Raw genomic sequence first — 18,296 nt, 5'->3', positions numbered from 1 at the left:
CCTGTGCCTCCCAGGAACTAGAATCAAGGTGTGTATCACATGCCGGACTGTTTTGTTTTTTGATACTGCCTGTAATCCAGCCTGGCCTCAAATTCAGGCACTCCTACTTCAGTCTTCCAAATGCTGCTGTTACAAATGGTACCTACCATGCCCACACATATAAACTTGAAGTTTTAAAAATATCTTAGCAATTTGAAAACTTGGCTCTCTGAACAAAGATGTCTTGCCAAGTATTTTGATATTAATTGACATGTAAGAATCAAAGTTAGACCTCAGCCATGTTTTTTATCCTTCTAGATTAAAGAGAAAGTTAGCAGTGTCGCAGTAAAAAAAAAAAAAAAAGAGGAGCAGAATTGAATCAGCAACACTGTCCTTCTATGCCTTGTTCTCAGAATTTAGCGTGACAGCCACTGCTGTTTTGCCTTATTTAGCAATGAAAAAGAAGCTTCTTTGTACTCTGTTTCCTTTGATGTGTTTCTCCAGATACAACAGCAGCCGGAACCCACAGTTCACGTTGATGCATTCCTTTATGATGAAGAGTTTATTGATTCATTATGTGAGGAAGGAAAACTGAGCAGAAACTACTGTACTGTGTGTGGCTCCCACCGAATAGCTCCTCTGGGTAGGCATCCAAGTTTGCAAAGCTGTTACTTAGTGTGTGTCTGTGTGTGTGTGTGTGTGTGTGTGTGTGTGTGTGTGTGTAAATTTGTAATCAGACTGTTGCATGGACACTCTTCAGAATAAAAGCTAACCTCTAGTGTAGCCATTACCAAAATTAAAAGTAGGGAGACAGAAGGGCAAAAGTGTGGGAGTCAAACCTGATGACCGGAGTTCCATCACTGAGACCCACAGCCAGGAGGAGAGCACCTCAAGTTGTCCTCTGACTGGCACATGCACACTGGGGCACTCAAGCCCATGCACTCTTGCTCACATACACTCACAAGTAAGCAGGTAAGTGGGTTGGCGGGCAGAGAGGTGAAAGGTGACTGAGTGATGTAAAGAAATGTCTGTGGAGATTAGCTCACTTAATGGCCTACCTAGAAATGTTTGTCACATCTACAAATCAGAGATAGAGCTTCAGGCCAGAGATTAATCAGACATGACTGAAAACAGAGGACCTGTCTTCTGCTTCACACGTGCAGCAGAGATTGACAGGCTACCTGCTGACTGACTTCCTGTGAGAAGTGTAACCTCCAGGGGCCTGAGATAGACGGACTGCTTAGCAAGTCAGATGGTTAGAAAACTGCTGGCTGGGGTTGGACAGAGACAGGCGACCCGGAAGTGTATGTGGGCTTTGTTTTGACCAAGTGACACATCCCTAACGATGACATTCATAGGATGGAAAGAGATGTGGCTGAGAGCTAGAGGAAAGACTGAAACATGACTAACTGAATACCATGTACCAAGCACCTGATGTGTAAATATTTATAGAACTGGGTTTGACAGTAAATCTGAAGATTGGCCTGTGTCTCCCCAGTAATCAGTTACAAACGATGACTAGACACCCAGAGCAGCTCAGATAACTCATGGGTCTGAGAGGGCTGTCACCCTCTGGCAAGTACTCTGACGAGACAGGGGCTTGTCCCTGGATCCCCCAGAGGAATCACTGGTGTGCGAGGGGCTGTGAGGATGGGGATCCAAGGGAGGCGAGGAGTGCAGTGGCTGAACCCCACCATCACCACCTCTGAGACACAGGCATACCCTATATCTCTCCCTGGAAACTGGTCCGCCTGTTTCCATTTAATTGCCATCTTGCTTTTTGCTTGTTTGTTGAGACAGGGTTCTCTGTGTAGCAGACCTCTGGCTGTCCTGGACTTACAGAGATCTGCCTGCCTCTGCCTCCTGAGTGCTGGGATTACAGGTGTGTGCTACTTTGTCCAACTCTTTTTTTTTTTTTTTCTTTTAAATAATGCCCACGATAACTTCCCTTTTTGACTGTTACATTATGTAGGACATGATGTTATGGGTCTTTGAGTTCCCTCCAGGTCAGAGGAAAACCAGAGTCAAGCTATCACAGAAACAAGTTCAAAACTCAGACAAGGATAGAAGTGACCCTAGCAAGCCAGGCCTGTTGGTATAGGCCTAATTCCAGCTCTCTGAGGTAGAGGCAGGCAGATCTCTGTGAGCCCCAGGCCAGCCAGAGCTACACAGTGAGACCCTGTCTCAGAAAACATAACTTGATGCTTGTTCTCTTCTTTCTCCAGGATTTATTTCTCACTCCTTCTCCCTCGTGGAGTTGAAGTTCATTTATCATCACGTTCTCCCCGATCTGTCAGGAAAGGTCTTGGTTGACGTTGGCTCCAGACTTGGCACAGTCCTTTATGGGGTAAAGTGCAGCTTGTGGACATACTCAACATGTGGAAAATACTTCCTTCTGCTAGCAACAGTTTTGCCTGCCACCATCCAAGGTGACAGCTTGGCTTTACTATTAAAGTAACAGGATAAGGTTAGACTAGGATCTGTTGGCAGGCTCCTAGGTTCTGCTTGCTGGTAATAATTGAGTTTGGAATTGCAGAGACCAGCTGTCTAGTTCCTCTCCTGGTCTGTCTCCACAACACAAACTACAGCTGTAAACAGAGTAGACCACATGACTGGCTCTGACTCTCTCTCTCTCTCTATCTATCTATCTCTCTCTCTATCTCTCCCTCTCTCCCTTTTTCCCTCTCTCCCTCCCTCTCTCCCTCCCTCCTCCTCTAACTCCCTTTCTACCTCCTCCCTCTGCTTTTTTGTTTTGTTTTGTTTTGTTTTGAGTGGAGAGTTGGGATTTTTCATGTGGCTCAGGCTGGTCTCAAACTTGCTATGTAGATAAGAACAACCTTGAACTCCTAATCCTCCTGCCTTAGCCCACTAAGCACTGTGACTGAGGTATGTCTCCATACCTGGCTATTTTTTTTTCTTTGCACAATATTAAAATAAAATAGTATACTGAGCTTTGATAAGAACCCAAAAATAACAAATGTACTGGGCCTAAGGAACATTTTTGAGCTGGGCACGGTGGAGCACACCTGTAATCCCATTTGTGTGGCCATAGCAAGTCACTTGATGGCTCTGGATATCTAGTTCCCTGTGTTTAAATGTACACACTGGGTGATGTCCAAGGATACATCGTGTCCAATTTTCTGTGTCTCAGAATGGACACATTACTTTTGTTTCTGAAATACCACTTCAATGCAGCTCTTGTTATAAATTTAAATCGTGACTACTTCCAATGGCTGTCATTAGCTTGTTAAAACAAACCAACCAACCAACCAACCAACCACCCGGAGAAGCAGTAGTGACTCTTGCCAGGAACAGGTGCTGTCAATTTCCCACTTTGCTGCCTGCCTCAGACGGAAAGCAACTCTGTAATTAATACCCACCTGGACTGTCAGTCTCTGAGTAGAAAACACAATTTGATAGTTTTTGTTTAGTGCTCCTGTTGCTCTGTGGGTTGGGTTGGGTTGGGTTTGAGACTTGCCAAATCACCAGGCTGCCTTGAAATGGTCCTCGCTCATCTGGCCTGAAATGGTCCTCGCTCATCTGGCCTTGAAATGGTCCTCGCTCATCTGGCCTTGAAATGGTCCTGCTCAGCCATCTGAATGCTAGGATTACACGTGCAGGTGTGCGGCCTCTCTGCCCACCCTGCTCCCTAGCTTGCTTGCTTTATTGTTTATTTTAAGAGTATTGTCTATCTTGAGGCAGTAAGGTGAAGGAGAGGAAGACACTCTGGTTCCGCACATACATATATCTGCATATTCACTTATGTATACAACACACATGCACATATACACACAGAAGAAAGAAGAACGAAGGGAGGGAAGGGAAGGAAAGAAAAGAAAAAAGAATCATGCAAAAAAATGTAATGTCAAATGATTATGACTGTGCAGGTATAGTGTCAGTGTTGATAGTATAAATATACTGACATTTTTCTTATAGTAGATCACCGAATCAATACCAAATATAATGTAGATATAGGTACTTTGAAAAATGTTATAAATACTATAAATATCTGTGATATTTATAGAACTATAGATTCAAACTTGTTTTTTCATGTGTTGCTGGGCAGTCATCTTCAGGAGCCAGCCATAGTGGTACATGTCTGTAATCCCAGCATCCAGAAGATAAGTTCAGAGCCAGCTTGTGCACCCTGTCTCTAAATTAGTTACTTAATTAAAGCCTGAGCAGAAGGTTACCTGACAAACTTAGCTGACCTTTCCTTCCGTGTTAGTTTTTGTTACTCTGCCACAGAAACCGATCACAGTTTCCAGCAGTTTTCCGTGTCCTTGTTAACTGATGGGCTCGGCTCCCTTCCCTCCCTAGTGCCAATCGTGTGTGGCTGTCACTGCATTCCACACAGATTAACTTGCCTGCTTTGCAAGAATGTAACTTCCCCAGAGAGTATGAAGGCTGAACAGACCCTAGAGAGGTTGGGAATGTGGTCATCATTTCCAACTTTGCTGAATGCCCAGTTTATCAAGAAGCTTTAAAAACCAGTCTTTTAAAACATAGCTATAAAATGGGAATTAATAAAGTCGAGTCAAGGCCCTGGTCAGTAAAGTTGGCTCTCTGTGGGTTCTGTAACAGTTTGGTTTTTTAATTCAGATGTATATAGACCTTACCTAAAAGCTAACTGTTCTGCAACGTGCCTTTCCCTTCCAGGGCTACCTTTACAGCTCAGCACTGCAGCTCTGTGGGGTAGAGCTGAATGGAGAATTTTGCCAATTGCAGGAAATGATCATAAAGAAATACCAGTTCAGTGACAGAATCAAGGTACCCGTTTACCTGTTCATTATATTTTCTGTTGCTTTTTCAAATCTTACTTAATTGCTTCTGCATTCTCTCCTTTTGCTGCTGTTTTGTGGAACCAGACTGAGCTGACCTGTTGTCTTTTTAGAGAGAGTTTTTCCTTTCTTTTCTCCGTGTCAGGCAGTTCAGGTAGCGACTCTCCAGAGGTTGGCTGCCAGTGTATTTCACTAAAGTGAAGATGAATGGACTTGTACCGCCCATGATTATGTATCTTCTTGTAAACTGGGAGACATTGTCAATGTGGTTATTAGGGAAGGATGTCTTTATTAAGCTAGAACAGGTTTCCTCTTATTCCCGTAAAAAGAAAAATAACAAGACAAAAGATTTGGTCGGGGGGTTGGTTTGGGGGAAGGGCTCTGTTTAGTGCAGTGATCCTTGAAATTCTCATGGCAATATAGAAAATATTAATGATCTCTGATATCAAGGATAGTAAAACATTGAAAAACTTCTCCGTGAGTTAAAAGATCAAGAGTGGCTGGCTCTTTGGTCACCTTCCCCTGAGGGGGGAACAACCTGACCAGGCCACAGAGGAAGACAATAAAAGACAGTCCTGATGAGACCTGATAGGCTAGGGTCAGATGGAAGGAGAGGAGGACCTCCCCTATTGGTGGACTGGGGAAAGGCATGAGAGGGGATGAGGGAGGGAGCTACAGCTGGGATACAAAGTGAATAAGTTGTAATAAATAAAAAATTATGTTTAAAAAAAATGTGAAATAAAAAGAAAAAGATCAAGGGGCTGGAGAGACGGCTTAGTGGTTCAGAGCGCTTGCAAAGACCCCAGGTTGGGTTCCCACAGCCAGTGTTCACAGTTGCTTGACAGCTGCATCATCCAGCATGCTCATGATCCCCACAGGAACCTGCACACACGTGGTGTACATACGAATAAGCAGGCTCACACACATACAAAAATAACAATAAAATGTTTTAGGAGAGCCAGGTGCTGTGGCACACCCCTGTAATCCCAGCACTCGGGGGACAGAGAAAGGTGAGCTCCATGAATCTGAGACCAGCCTGGTCTACAGAGTGAGTCCTGGACAGCCAAGGCTACACAGAGAAACCCTGTCTTGAAAAAAAAAATGTTTTTAAGATTTATGTATTTATTTATGTATATGAGTGCTCTATCTGCATGTATACCTGCATGCCAGATGAGATCACATTATAGATGGCTGTGAGCCACCATGGAGTTGCTGGGAATTGAACTCAAGACCTGGAAGAGCAGCCAGGGCTCTTAACCTCTAAGCCACCTCTTCAAACCTCCCCACTAAAAAAAAAAAAAAAAAAAAAAAAAAAAAAAAAAAAAAAAATTTAAAGATTAAAGACCAAACCTTTTCGCTTTTTTAATAAAGGTAATTATTTCTTCACACAACTTCCCTGCCCTCATCTTAAATATACAGAGATAAGTAATCAGAGTGAACTCATCATCTGGTAACAAGTTCATGGGTGTGGGGTTGCCTGCCATGCACAAAGTCCTAGATTTCAGTCCCTAGGACTGAAAAAGTAAAAAATAAAAGCACATGAGTTTGTGTTTGTTCGCTTGCTTTTGTTTGTTGCCCGGGCTGGCTGAAAACTTACCCTGTAGACCAGATTGGTCTGGATCTGCTCTTATGTAATAATCACATAGCTAACAAGAATTAAGTTGAAAGTTGAGATTTAAAAATAAGGAGCTCATTAGGAGCTCAGGCGACCACTGAGCTGTGGAGAGCATTACAGAGGAGGCCCCGGGTTCAGTTCCCAGCACCAAGTAGCTGCAGCCTCCAGCTGCCTGCTCGGCCAACTCGGTTTCCGGCTCCCTCTCCTGGCTTCCACAGGCACTGCATGCATGTGGCACACAAGCAGACGTGCAGGCGAGACACCCAGACAAAACCAAACCAAAACATCTGAAGATTCATCATTCACAAACGGAGATCGAGTGCTTGCTGTTTAGATATGATAAAGGCATATGAAATGTTTATAGTATTATGAATTTTTATTACTTTTCAGAGTAAATTATTCCAATATACACCCGCATGTGTTTCCTGGCTTGTGGCTCCCATGGCTCCCGTCGGTAACTTCATGGTGAAAAACTTGATTTTTTTCTTTCTTTTTTTCTCCAGTGTAAGCTTTCAGCCTGGTGCCTTGTGTATGTGGTCCAAGCACTCTGACATCCCTAACTCCTAAAAGAAAGCCTTTTTATACCACCCTATGACTATTGGAAACCTTAACCATTTCCCCCTTCAGGCTGTAAATGAACATTGGATTGAAGGCTCTTAAAATCAGAAAAAAAAAAATTAATCAGCAAAAACAATTTCTGTAGTTATTTTTGATAGTACCTGTTGAAATCCATGTATTTTTGGACGAACTTTTGCTTTTGCTCTCTTCCCTTTTTTTTTTTTTTTGTTTTTGTTTTTGTTTTTGGTGTTGTTCATTTGTGGTTAGCCTGCTGGTAGGTGTTTGTACACGTGGGTGCCTTTTGCCCTCGGGGGTCAGACGAGGATATCAGATGTATGGAGTTGCAGGCAGTTGTGAGTCTCCATGTGGGTGCTGGGAACCAAACCTGGTCCTCTGCAAGAGCACAAACGCTCTAACTACTCAGCCAACTCTCCAGCCCCTTTTTCTTCCTTCCTTCCTTCCTTCCTTCCTTTCTTTCTTTCTTTCTTTCTTTCTTTCTTTCTTTCTTTCTTTCTTTCTTTCTTAATTTATTTGTTGAGGTTTTGTCTGTCTTTTGAGGGGTGGGTGATAGTCATTTTTAGCAAGGTCTTCCTCGACAGTCTACAGAGTCTGGGTTGTCTGCTCATACCTGAGTGAGGAACAAGACATGGAGGGGCGTGGTTCTGCAGTAGAGTGCTTACCTTGTGTACGGAGCTTGGGGTTTTCCAGTTGAGGAAAGGAGAAACAGCCGGTTGAAGTTCTAAGCACCTAGAGTAAAGATCTTAACGGAGGGCTTCTCTCCTGTGTGATCGTGAGTGTTGGGGATGCTGAGGTCTTTCCTTCAGCACTGGGCTGACCGTCCAGAGCAGACTTTGCGGTATCTCAGCTGGATGGGAGCAGAGTCCCGGGAGCTTAGTGGAAGAGGGAGGGGCTGTGGAGCTGCCGGTTCCTGGGAATGTGTGCATCTCCCCTTGGCTGCCTTGTTCTCAGTCGCTTCCTCACCCTTCCCTGGCCAGCAAGCCTCTAGCCCTATCCAGTACACCTGAACACTGCTGTAGGGTGGGAACGCATGTGGTGTCTTGGTGGTTCCTAAACTGACTTTCCATCACACCTTCGTATTTTTAGTATTTCTCTCTGTTCTCTGACCGGCCACTGCCAAAGGCTTGCAGAGATGCTGTGACAGATCAGGTCAAGTCCTGATTCTTTCCTTCTAGTTCAGAAATCAGTGTCTCAGATTTCCTCTTCTAAATTCCTTAGGACTTTCTCCTCTCTTTGTTACTAACTTTGAAGTTTTTGTGTCTGTTGTTTTTATTTTTATTTCCCTCATCTTTCCTGGTTTTTAGCTCTTTTTTTATTATTATTAAAAAAAAAAGCTAGCAAGTTCATATTGTCGTTATAAAGGAGTGAATACACGTGTCTGTCTGAGTTTGACCCACTGTCTTAACCTGTAGGGGGGTCTGTTGTCTCACATTATCCCATCCCTCTCCCCTTGCTGCACTGAACTTTGACCCTCCCCTGTCGCTGCTCTGGCTCATTCCTTTGATGGCGTTAGGAGTGACTGCAGTTACTCCTAACTGCAGTTTAGTTTTGTCTTTCATCACAATACTGTAGTGTAACATTTGGCACAGATACTGGGTCACATTTAACCTGGTTTGTCCCCTTGCACAATATCTTGCATGTAAGAGGTATCCACGGAATGTTGGTTGGGTTTGATTGTTTTAGGGCTTCTGTGCTGCCATTCAGTCCACAGAGTATGCCCCTACGCATCCCCTGGGGTTTTACTGGCCCCCTGAGGGTGCTTCTGTTGACTGCCACAGTTAATTAATCCTTCTGATTCTTCTTTCTCCAGTCTGTGGAGTAGAAGAATAGACAAAGGAAAGTGAAGTTAGATGGGAAAGAGAAAGGAGGAACTAAGGATAAAAGGGAGAAGGACGATAACCCTACTGCTTATCTGTCTATTGCATAGCTAAGCTACATGCTTCTGCTGTCTGAGATTATTAACTGGTCATTTGTGGCAAGAGCCTTACTTACCTCTCTGAGCCATCTCTGGCCCAGCTGTCTTCTTCTTGATGACCGTGTCAAAGCTGTGTTTAAAGGTCCTAGGTCAAATGAATTTAAACAAACTTAGGATGTTTATTATTTAAAAGAATGTTTCTTAAAACCAGACCACACAACACCTTGCATGTTATATATTTGTAAGGCTTGAGTATTTATTTAAAAATAGCTCACATAAGAAGTTCTTCTCTTTTTTTAAAGTAAAATCTATTTTTGCTCCCGAGCAGGTACGTGTATCTTCTTATCATCCCCGTTTGTCTGCAAAGCCTTAATTCTGGTTTAAGTTATATTTCTGAGGAATATAGGATATTTTTTAGGATTTATTTATTATTTATGGGTATGAGTGTTTTGTCTACATATATGTCTGTGCACTGTATGTTGTGCCTGGTGCCCACAAAGATTAGAAGAGAGTGTTGGTTTCCCTGACACCAGAGTTATAGAAGGTTATAAGCTGCCTATGGGTGCTGATACCCGAACCTGGGTCCTATGGAAGATCTCAGTGCTCTTAACTGCTAAACTGTCTCTTCAGCCCTATATAGTGTTTAAATAAATGTTTTTGCTTACTTTTTTGACAGGTAGTACCTTCAAGTGAATTTTAGAATCAAGTTCACACATTTGACTGTTTATAAATGTACTTTAGTGGTTTTGAAGGGTGTGGAGTCTTTGTAAGATTTTTTTTTAATTGTATGTGCTATGTGTTTTGCTTGCCATAAAAATCTGTGCATTACATGTGTGCCTGGTGCCCTCAGAAGGGGCATTGGGTCTCCTGGAACAGACAGCTGTTAGCCACCCTGTGGGTACTGGGAACCAAACCTGGTTCTCTGCAAGAGCAATAAATATTCTTAACCAGTGAGCTGTTGTTCCAGCTCTTGAAGGCTTTTGGTTTGTTTTTTGTCTTGTTTTCATATCTACTTTTATATTTTTTATATTGTGTAATCGGGACTGATAACTACTATTTAAAAAAACAACTACCTAAAGAGTACAAATCTAGCTGGGCAGAGCTCCAACTTAAGCCTCCATCCTTTGACTCTTAAACCTAATAATGTAGTAATAAAGGGGAAATCTCAGAACTCTCTTAAGAGGAAATAATCATGAGGTGGGGGCCCCCACAGCATCACTGAGCCAGCATGTTTTCTACATGGCTGCGTGATGCGCTGTCCTCACTGTCTCACCCGAGTTCGTTCTTCTACAGGTGCTTCATGCTGACATCCGTACCCAGAGTGCACTCCTGCAGAGTGCTGATGTCATTGTAATGAACAATGTCTTCGAATATTTTCTCACTGAGGCTGAACAGGCCAGGTATGTTATTTACTGAAGCAAGAAAGCTATTACTGAAATACATCCAGCAAGGTGTAAAAAGAGATTGGTAAGGTAGAAATGTTTTCATGCTAGCTTTAAAATGACAAACTCAGTGTGGGGTTTCTTTGTACTGTTTTGTTTTTTGTTTCTTTGGGTTTTTCTTTGTGGTCCTGGCTAATTCACTCTGTGGACCAGGCTGGTCTTGAACTCCAAGTTCTGCCTGTCTCCACCATCCCAGTGCTGGGATTAAAAGTGTGTGCCACCACTATCCAGTACTCAAGTTTTGTTTTTTTTAATATTTTTATTTATTTTTTGACAGTTTCATACATGTTATCAACTTATTTTAATAAGGAAACAGATTAAATGCAAAGTGCAAATTTTTGACAAAAACTCACTTTGTAAAATATATTTAATTTTTAAAGAATGTTTACATTTATTGGGTGGGTGTGTGGAGATGAAAAGAAAGCAAGAGTCAGTTCTCTCCACCATGTGTGTTCTGGTTATCAAGCTCAGGTCACCAGACTTTATATAAACCACCTTATACTCTGAGCCTCAGTGGTCCCTGTAACAGGTAATCTTTGGTAGATATACAGTGAGTGGCCGTGGGTCTTTACTCTTCTCTGCCTTATTTTCTCTGGAAAATACCGTTGTATTTCTAGCCTGTTGCCTTGGTTTCTTTTTCTGTTGGCGTGATAAAAATCTCTGACGAGCAATTAAGGGAGAACGGTTATTTAGTTCCCGGTTACAGTCCTCGGTGATGGGGAAGTCGAGGCAGTAAGAGGGTAAAGCATCTCGACAGCTGTGTCCACACAGAAAAGGGAAGCAGTGAGCGCATGCTTGTCAGCTCAGCTCCCCTCCCTCCCCTTAATTCAATCAAAAGAACCCCTAAGAGCTAGCCAGAGTCCCTCTTCTCAGATGTCGCCAGCTTTTGTCAAATCAACAACTAACCCTAGCATCACAGCTGTCATAAAAAAGAATGGATTAGCCGAGGCTTATAGAGAAGATGAGAAATATTAACCTAGAAAACTAATTATTTGTTTGTTGTTTTACACTTGTGGTGTTGAGCCCACATGCTGGGCAAATGCTCTGTGTCTGAGCTTTGTCCCACTGTCCTCTAACACTGTCCTTAAGGAAGTAATAACAGGCCCCTGGAGCTTATTCCACTTGTCGGCTAGTGGGAAACGTAGCAACTGTCTGATCACTTTTCTATGCACCCAGGCTAGCCTTGAACCTCAAGCCCTCTTGCCTCAGCCCTGATGCTGGGATGACAGACATGTGTCACCATACCAGCAGCTTTTCTACTTTTAAACTTAGTTGCAGATAAATATTATGTAATTGTTGAAGGATATAACGTCACTGAAATATTTATAACGCACTGAAAGAAAGATGCCTTAAATTCTTCAAAATATACCGATGACTGAATGATGTGAGCTGTTGGTGAACTGCGTGGGATGGGTCCTATATTTAGATAGTGCGGTGGCGCACGCCTTTAATCCCAGCACCGGGATGGCAGAGGCAAGCAGATCTCCACGTTCCAGGCCAGCGAGGGCTAAATAGTGAGACCCTGTTTAGAGACCCTGAAACTCTAAACAAAAATAAAAAACAGCTTTCTTCACGCACTCATTCCTAGAGACTCGTGAGTAGTGAACGAGTGGTGGCTCCATGATGTCTTAACTTCTGGTTAGGGAGCATGGGGGTTCTGGGTAAATGTATGCTGTTGACATGACCATGCCAGGGAGCCCAGAACCTTAGACATGGGAGTGGCAAAGCCTTCCTGTCCTCCCTGTGCAGGTGCTGGCGGTGTATGTAGAACATGACCATCAAAGCGTTCTCACCCTAGATCCTTACAGCTGAAGACTGCACCCCTACAGAGACTGCTCCTGCTGAGGTAGCTAAGCCTGTCTTCTTGTCAGCTATCCACCGTAAACCCTGCCTCCTTGTTCAGCTGTGTGTAATAACCTGCCTTTCTGTTAAGCTGCATGCATTAACCTGTTCAACTATATAATGAACACACAGAGCCTCCAGGGTGATACTGAGTCTCCATTCGAGAGCACAGCCCACCCATCAGTTCTTCTGATTGCCCCTAGTCAGGGTTCCAGGAGCCAAGCCGAACTGCAACACGGCACTTCTGCATTTGTCTGTGACAGTGAATTTGGCTAAATAGACAGGGTCCTGTCTCAGATAAACGAAAAGATAGCGTTGATGTCGTTCTTCAGTCTTGTATTAAATCAACTTGTAAAATACATCATTTTTAGAAACCACATCACAGTAAAAAAACTCTGGCTGGCATAGGGACATTTGTTATTAAACATTGGTGTGTGATTATCAAATACATCCTGAAAAAAAGAATGTTGTATTGTCTTGTTAATAAGTTCTGAGGTGGGGCTGGAGAGATGGCTCAGAGGTTAAGAGCACTGACTGCTCTTCCAGAGGTTCTGAGTTCAATTCCCAGCACCCACATGGTGGCTCACAACCATCTATAATGAGATCTGGTTCCTTCTTCTGGCCTGCAGGCAGAACACTATATACATAATAAATAAATAAATCATTAAAAAAAAATAAGTTCTGAGGCTTATAGTCATAGCCTTAATCAAAAATCAGTACAGTTGACACTGCTACCCACCCGCCTCTCTCGTCTCGCTTCATCTGTGTTGCACACTGCTGCGGTAAACTACCAAGACCATACGTAGTGTAGGATTCCAGTGCATTTCAACCTGGGAGTTAGGCAGAACCAGTCAAGCACGCTGCTCTCTGGCACCTTCGGCAGGTCCCATTTCATTGTCCTTTAGAGTTCCTAGTCCCACCAAACTTTGCAGATGCCATATGATATTGGAATTCCATCCCAAAATACTACAGCCAGCCAAGTGAGGAATGACTTCACTCTTGATGTGAGTTTTAGAAGATCTAATCTACACACCATGCATGTCTACACACAGTTTGTTTCTGACTTTGGTGCCCCTTGTTTTTCAAGGACTCTTCCTCTCCCTCAGCCCCTAGCAATCTCAGCCCTGGTCTAGTCTGAAGGGCTGATTCTCGTGTACTTTGTGGAGAAATTACAAGGCTTTGGTGCTCATCTTGCTTGGCTTGTGTGACTGAAACCTTCGTTTCTCCTTACTGAGAAACTTGCAGTAACCCAGATCCCCATCTTGGTAATCTCAGTACTTTGACCTCATAACTTTGCCAACACCCCTCAGGAACTGGAAAATTTGCCAATTTCTACTGTGTTGCTGTTTCCTGTGGGTAAACATTCTGCCCATCTAGATTTCTAGATACTCTCTGATACTTTTCTTTTGTCATTTTTATTCAGAAAAAAAAAAAATCCACTGTCTAATAAAAGCTTACACATCGGTTTTTGTTTTGTTTTGCTTTGCTTTTTTTTAGTGAAGTTCTGAGTTCTCAGCAAAACTGTAAAAAAGATAAAGGTGTCTGTACAGTCTACCCACACACATGCGGAGTCTGCCATTATCCTTCTTCTCACAGAACAGTGTGCTCATTCCGATGCTCCGCGGTCCTCCACGGTCACAGAAGCCCCCGGCCACAGCAGCACTCGCTGTTGGCGTTGTGCGGCCTGTGTGTGTGCAGATGTGTCGTGACGCCCACGCAGCCTTGCGGCCGCTGTCTCTCACCAACCCAGAGCGTTCCGTTTCCGGCATGTGCTAGTTAGAGCCCTTTCAGGTTAGGTTCCTTCTTCAAGGTTCCTCTGAGCCCTCGTGGCTTGAGCATACACCTTCTGTCAGTACTGAACAGTCTGCAGTCGTCTGGATATATTACACTTCGTCCACCCCCTACTGAAGGACCTCACGACTGCCTCCAGTACGGACGGTTAGGAGTAAAAATACGGGAACTGTTCGTGTACAGAGCTTTTTTGTAGATACATGTTTTCAGCTTCTTTGTGTAAATAGCAAAGTGTGCAGTTGCTGATTGTGTAGTAAAGACCACATCCAGGGTTTTGGTGCTTGTTGTTGTTGTTGTTATTGTTGAGATGAGGTCTAATTCTATAGCCAAGGCTGTTGCCCTGAAGCTCGCTGTGTGCCCCAGTTGGCCTCAAGCTCAAGATGATCCTCTTGCCTCCGTTTCTTCAGTGCCAGGACTCCAGGTTGCACCACCAAACTCAGTTGGAGCTGTAACTTAGAGCAGATTGCTCAGCATGTTTGAGGCTCTCTCTCCCCATCATGAGAAAGAGGAGACACTGAACAAGAGAGCTTTCTCTGTTGTGATCAATATGCAACATTACCTTACTATTAATTCATTAGATCAGTTTTTGATGTGTTCTAGTGCCTGGGACTACATCATCCAGAACGTAAGAAAACGAGGATCGCTACTAGTGACAGTACCAAGTCTCCAAGATTCTCTCATGGGTCTTCAGGTACATAACTACTTTTCTATGGTTGGTTGGTTTTGGTGGTGGTGGGAATTAAATCTAGACTAGTGAGCTGGGTGTGGTAGCCTAGGCCTTTTATTCAGCACACAGGTGGATCTTCGAGTTCAGAGCTAGCCTGGCCTATAGAGAGAGTTCCAGGAAAGCCAGGGTTACACAGGTAACCTGTCTTGACAAATACAAACAAACAAACAAAAACTCAAGGCTCTTGTATGCTGGGGATGCACTGTCCTACTGATCTCTACCTCCAGCCTTCCAAGACTACACTGCTCAAGTACTGCTCTGTGCCTTATCTCCTGCCCTCAAAAACACTGAAATACATTTCTTGTCTGGATATAGATTCCCTTGTTTCTCTACACCACTTTTAACAACTGCGGGGTCATATTTGTAGGCTATTAAACACTACAGAGTGTGGGTAAGAGACATAGCACCCACATTATAGCTGAGAAGGAAGATGACAAGCTTGCACACTTCCACATGGGAGGCCGAGGCAGAAGGTCACCTGAACCCACTGGTCTGAGACCAACCCGGTCAACAGAACCCCCTTCTCAAAACCCTAAACTTGGGAAATGAATGCCCACACCCTAACACTGTCCTTTAGCACGGAAGGAATGGGAGAGGAATGCAGTTTCGGCCAGTCGGGCTCCGCATGAGAATTTGTCAGACAAAATAAAGGGCTGTAGTAGGGGCAGAGCTGTCCAAGGCTTTCAGAGTCAAACAAGTGGAGTGGAAGACTATACTCTATGCGCAGTTTGATCTCCCAAGTCAGTTTGAAATCATCTTTTAAGTCTGTGGCCCAGGCTAGTCTGCTTGAGCAGGATGATGGATGCTAATTGTCAGCTCCATAGACTCTAGAACCGGCTGAAGTCTGAGCTCCAGTCCTCATGCCTGCGCAGCAAGCCTTCTCCAACACTGAACCATCTCGCCTGCCCTCGTGGTACTTGTTATAGCAAAAGAAAGAAAGTAGAAACGTGTAAAGAAGGTATCCGCCCCAGCTTGCCTGCTGCTTTTCTCCCCCGAGAGCCCTGCCGTCAGCAGTGCGATCCTGCCATAGTTGCCCATGCTCACAGAAACGTCCCTTTTAAAATGTCTTCTCCGTCAGGTATGGTGGGGCTTGCATTCAATCCCAGCACTTGGGAGGAAGAGGCAGGAGAATGTCTTGAGTTCAAGGCCAACCTAGTGTACAGAGTGGGTTCCAGCCCAGCCAGAGCTATGTATATAGTAAAACTAAAAAATAAATTAATAAATAATAATAAAATAAATTAATAAAAAGTGAATTAAAATAGTCATTTTAAGTTTCTAATTTATGATATGTATATTTGTAAGCCAATTTAGTTGATATATTTTTTCACATAATAGCTTTTTAAAGATTTATTTATGTGTATAACTGTTTTGCCTGCTTGTACGTATGTGAGCTTGGTGGCCCTGCTGGTCAGAAGAGATTATCAGATTCCCTGGAACTGTACTTAGGAATGGTTGTTAACAGCACTTGCTCTTAACTGCTGAACTATCTTCCCAGCCCCCAAAACACCAGTTTTAATGCAGTGTACAAGAATCCGTCTAGACAGCCATTGACACCTATAATTTTAGCAATCCAGAGGCAGCCACCAGGTGGTTCACAGGGCATCCTGGCCTAGAGAAGAAAGACCTGAGCTCAAAACAAAACAAAAAGGTCTGGAGAGGTAGCAGGAACCACACACATGAGTAGACATGCACACAAATCATAAATACAATGAATTGTTAAAAACTTGTAAAGTTAGACAGGTTGATACAGGTCTATACGCCTGGTAGGTGGGAGGCCAGGGCGCGGAGACTGAGCATTGGCTGGAGGCCAGCCTGTCTCAAAAACTAAGAAGTTTGTGAACAAGGTCTTATACATAAACTTGATGACTTTGTTGCTTTCTTATTTAAGAAAACACCTTTCAGGCCAGTATGATGGTTCAGCACGTGAGAAGTTCTTGCTGTTCCGCCTGGCAACCTGGGTTCAATCCCTAGATCCCTGATGGAGGAAAGGGCTGACTCTGAAGAGCTTTCCTCACATTTATATGCATATAGTAATAATTACTAAGTATGTTTAAAAGGCAAACCACCTTAAACAGACACGTACAGTGATGGCTCCAGAGTTCTGTGGAGGCTCAAGTTTAGAGGGTGAAAGGCACAGTCTCATGCAGGTTTTGCAGGGAGATTGCTTCTTGCCAGTACTGTGGGAATGAGAAGAAGATCTTTGTGTTTTCCATGTATTCCAGTTGTTTCTGTCTTTGATTATTTAAGCCTTAGGATAACTATTACACTACTTATATTAATTAAAATAATTATGCTAGGGGCTGGAGAGATGGCCCAGAGGTTGGAGCACTAGTTGCTCTTTAAGATGACCTGGGATCATTTCCCAGCACCACATGGTGGCTCACAGCCATTCATAACCCCAGGTCCAGGGTAACCCCTCTTTTGAATTCCATGGGCACCAGGCACACACTAGTGGTTCACAGTGTACATGCAGGCAAAACACTCATAGACATAAGTAAATCTATAAGCATTTGTGAACATTTTTTCAAGTTCCAAAATCAGAGTAAAACAAAAGTTATTCATGTGGTACTGTATAAACTTAGTCCTGTTTATCATAGTAAAATTCCTGTTGTGTAGGTTCCTGGGGAGATGGTTCAGCAGATAAGAGCACTTGCAGAGGATCTGCATTCGGTTCCAAGCACCCATGTGGCAGCTTACAACTATCTGTTACTCCAGATTCAGGAAATCTGACACCCTCTTTTGGCCTTCTTGGGGACCAGGCACAGACTAGTACATACACAAGCATGCATACAAACATTTATAAATATAAAATAAGTCTTAAAAGTCTATTATATAACTTATTGTGAAATTGTAAATAATAAAATCATTCTATAATTTTCATGTTGTTCATGCTTTTCTTCTTATAGATTAATATGCAGCTGTCCTCCTGGGTGGAAGAGATCCCACTGAACCTTGATGAGTACCCACAAACGGATGTTGACCGAGAAGCTCTTGAACAAATTCATTTGTATAGGGTTCTCTAGCCCTGAAGTAACCCTCTCCCCTGTGATACGGTAATCCATACGTTTTGTTCCCTTCCAAGTATTACATGCATGATCTTGTCCCTGTAAATAGTTGTGTATGAACTACATATGTGGTAGTTCTGTGTGGATTAAAATACTTATCTGAAATGTTTGGATTGCCCTTTTATCTTGTTATAAACATAAGCTTATGTGTTTAATTTACTTAGGGTAATATTGTGAAATTCCAAATAATGAAATCATGTTCCCTGGGCACCTGGATGAGTGTCCACCATATTCTAGTACTCATGAGGCTGGGTTAAGAGGGTCAGAAAGAAGATCAAGGCTAGCCTTGGATGCATAGTTTGAGGCTAACCTGGGCTGTAAGTGATTTAAAGACATAAGGCCATCACTATGACATTCTGGAAGAAAATAATCCTTGCCAATACAGTTTGTAAACTGCCCTTAAGATGACTGCAGCACCAGCTAAACGTTTGGGTACAGCCTGTGAGGAACTCGGTTCTAAAGCAATGCCCCATCACTCGGAGACAGGGGAAGACGCAGTGGTTGCCTGTTTATGCTTTTCAGACAGCCCCTTGAGTTCAGAGTTACACACACATTCCACAGTG

The 18,296-nt window shown here is 43.3% G+C and overlaps 1 protein-coding gene across 1 annotated transcript in view; it reads left to right on the top strand.

Annotated features, from left to right (window-relative positions):
* The window catches only part of LOC110559676 (uncharacterized), a 37,689-nt gene extending 19,851 nt beyond the window's left edge, over nt 1–17,838 (top strand). Inside the window, exons 3-8 of the mRNA XM_021655224.2 lie at nt 484–622; nt 2,205–2,326; nt 4,639–4,749; nt 10,160–10,266; nt 14,542–14,632; nt 17,575–17,838. Of these exons, the coding sequence (XP_021510899.1) occupies nt 484–622; nt 2,205–2,326; nt 4,639–4,749; nt 10,160–10,266; nt 14,542–14,632; nt 17,575–17,691 (687 nt within the window). The 3' untranslated portion in view covers nt 17,692–17,838. The remainder of the gene's footprint in view (nt 1–483; nt 623–2,204; nt 2,327–4,638; nt 4,750–10,159; nt 10,267–14,541; nt 14,633–17,574) is intronic.
* The last annotated feature ends 458 nt before the right edge of the window (nt 17,839–18,296 follow it).

Source organism: Meriones unguiculatus, chromosome 7 (genome assembly GCF_030254825.1).
Source record: "Meriones unguiculatus strain TT.TT164.6M chromosome 7, Bangor_MerUng_6.1, whole genome shotgun sequence".
In the NCBI taxonomy this organism is placed as follows: Eukaryota; Metazoa; Chordata; class Mammalia; order Rodentia; family Muridae; genus Meriones; species Meriones unguiculatus.
This window is presented reverse-complemented; position numbering and strand designations above follow the sequence as displayed.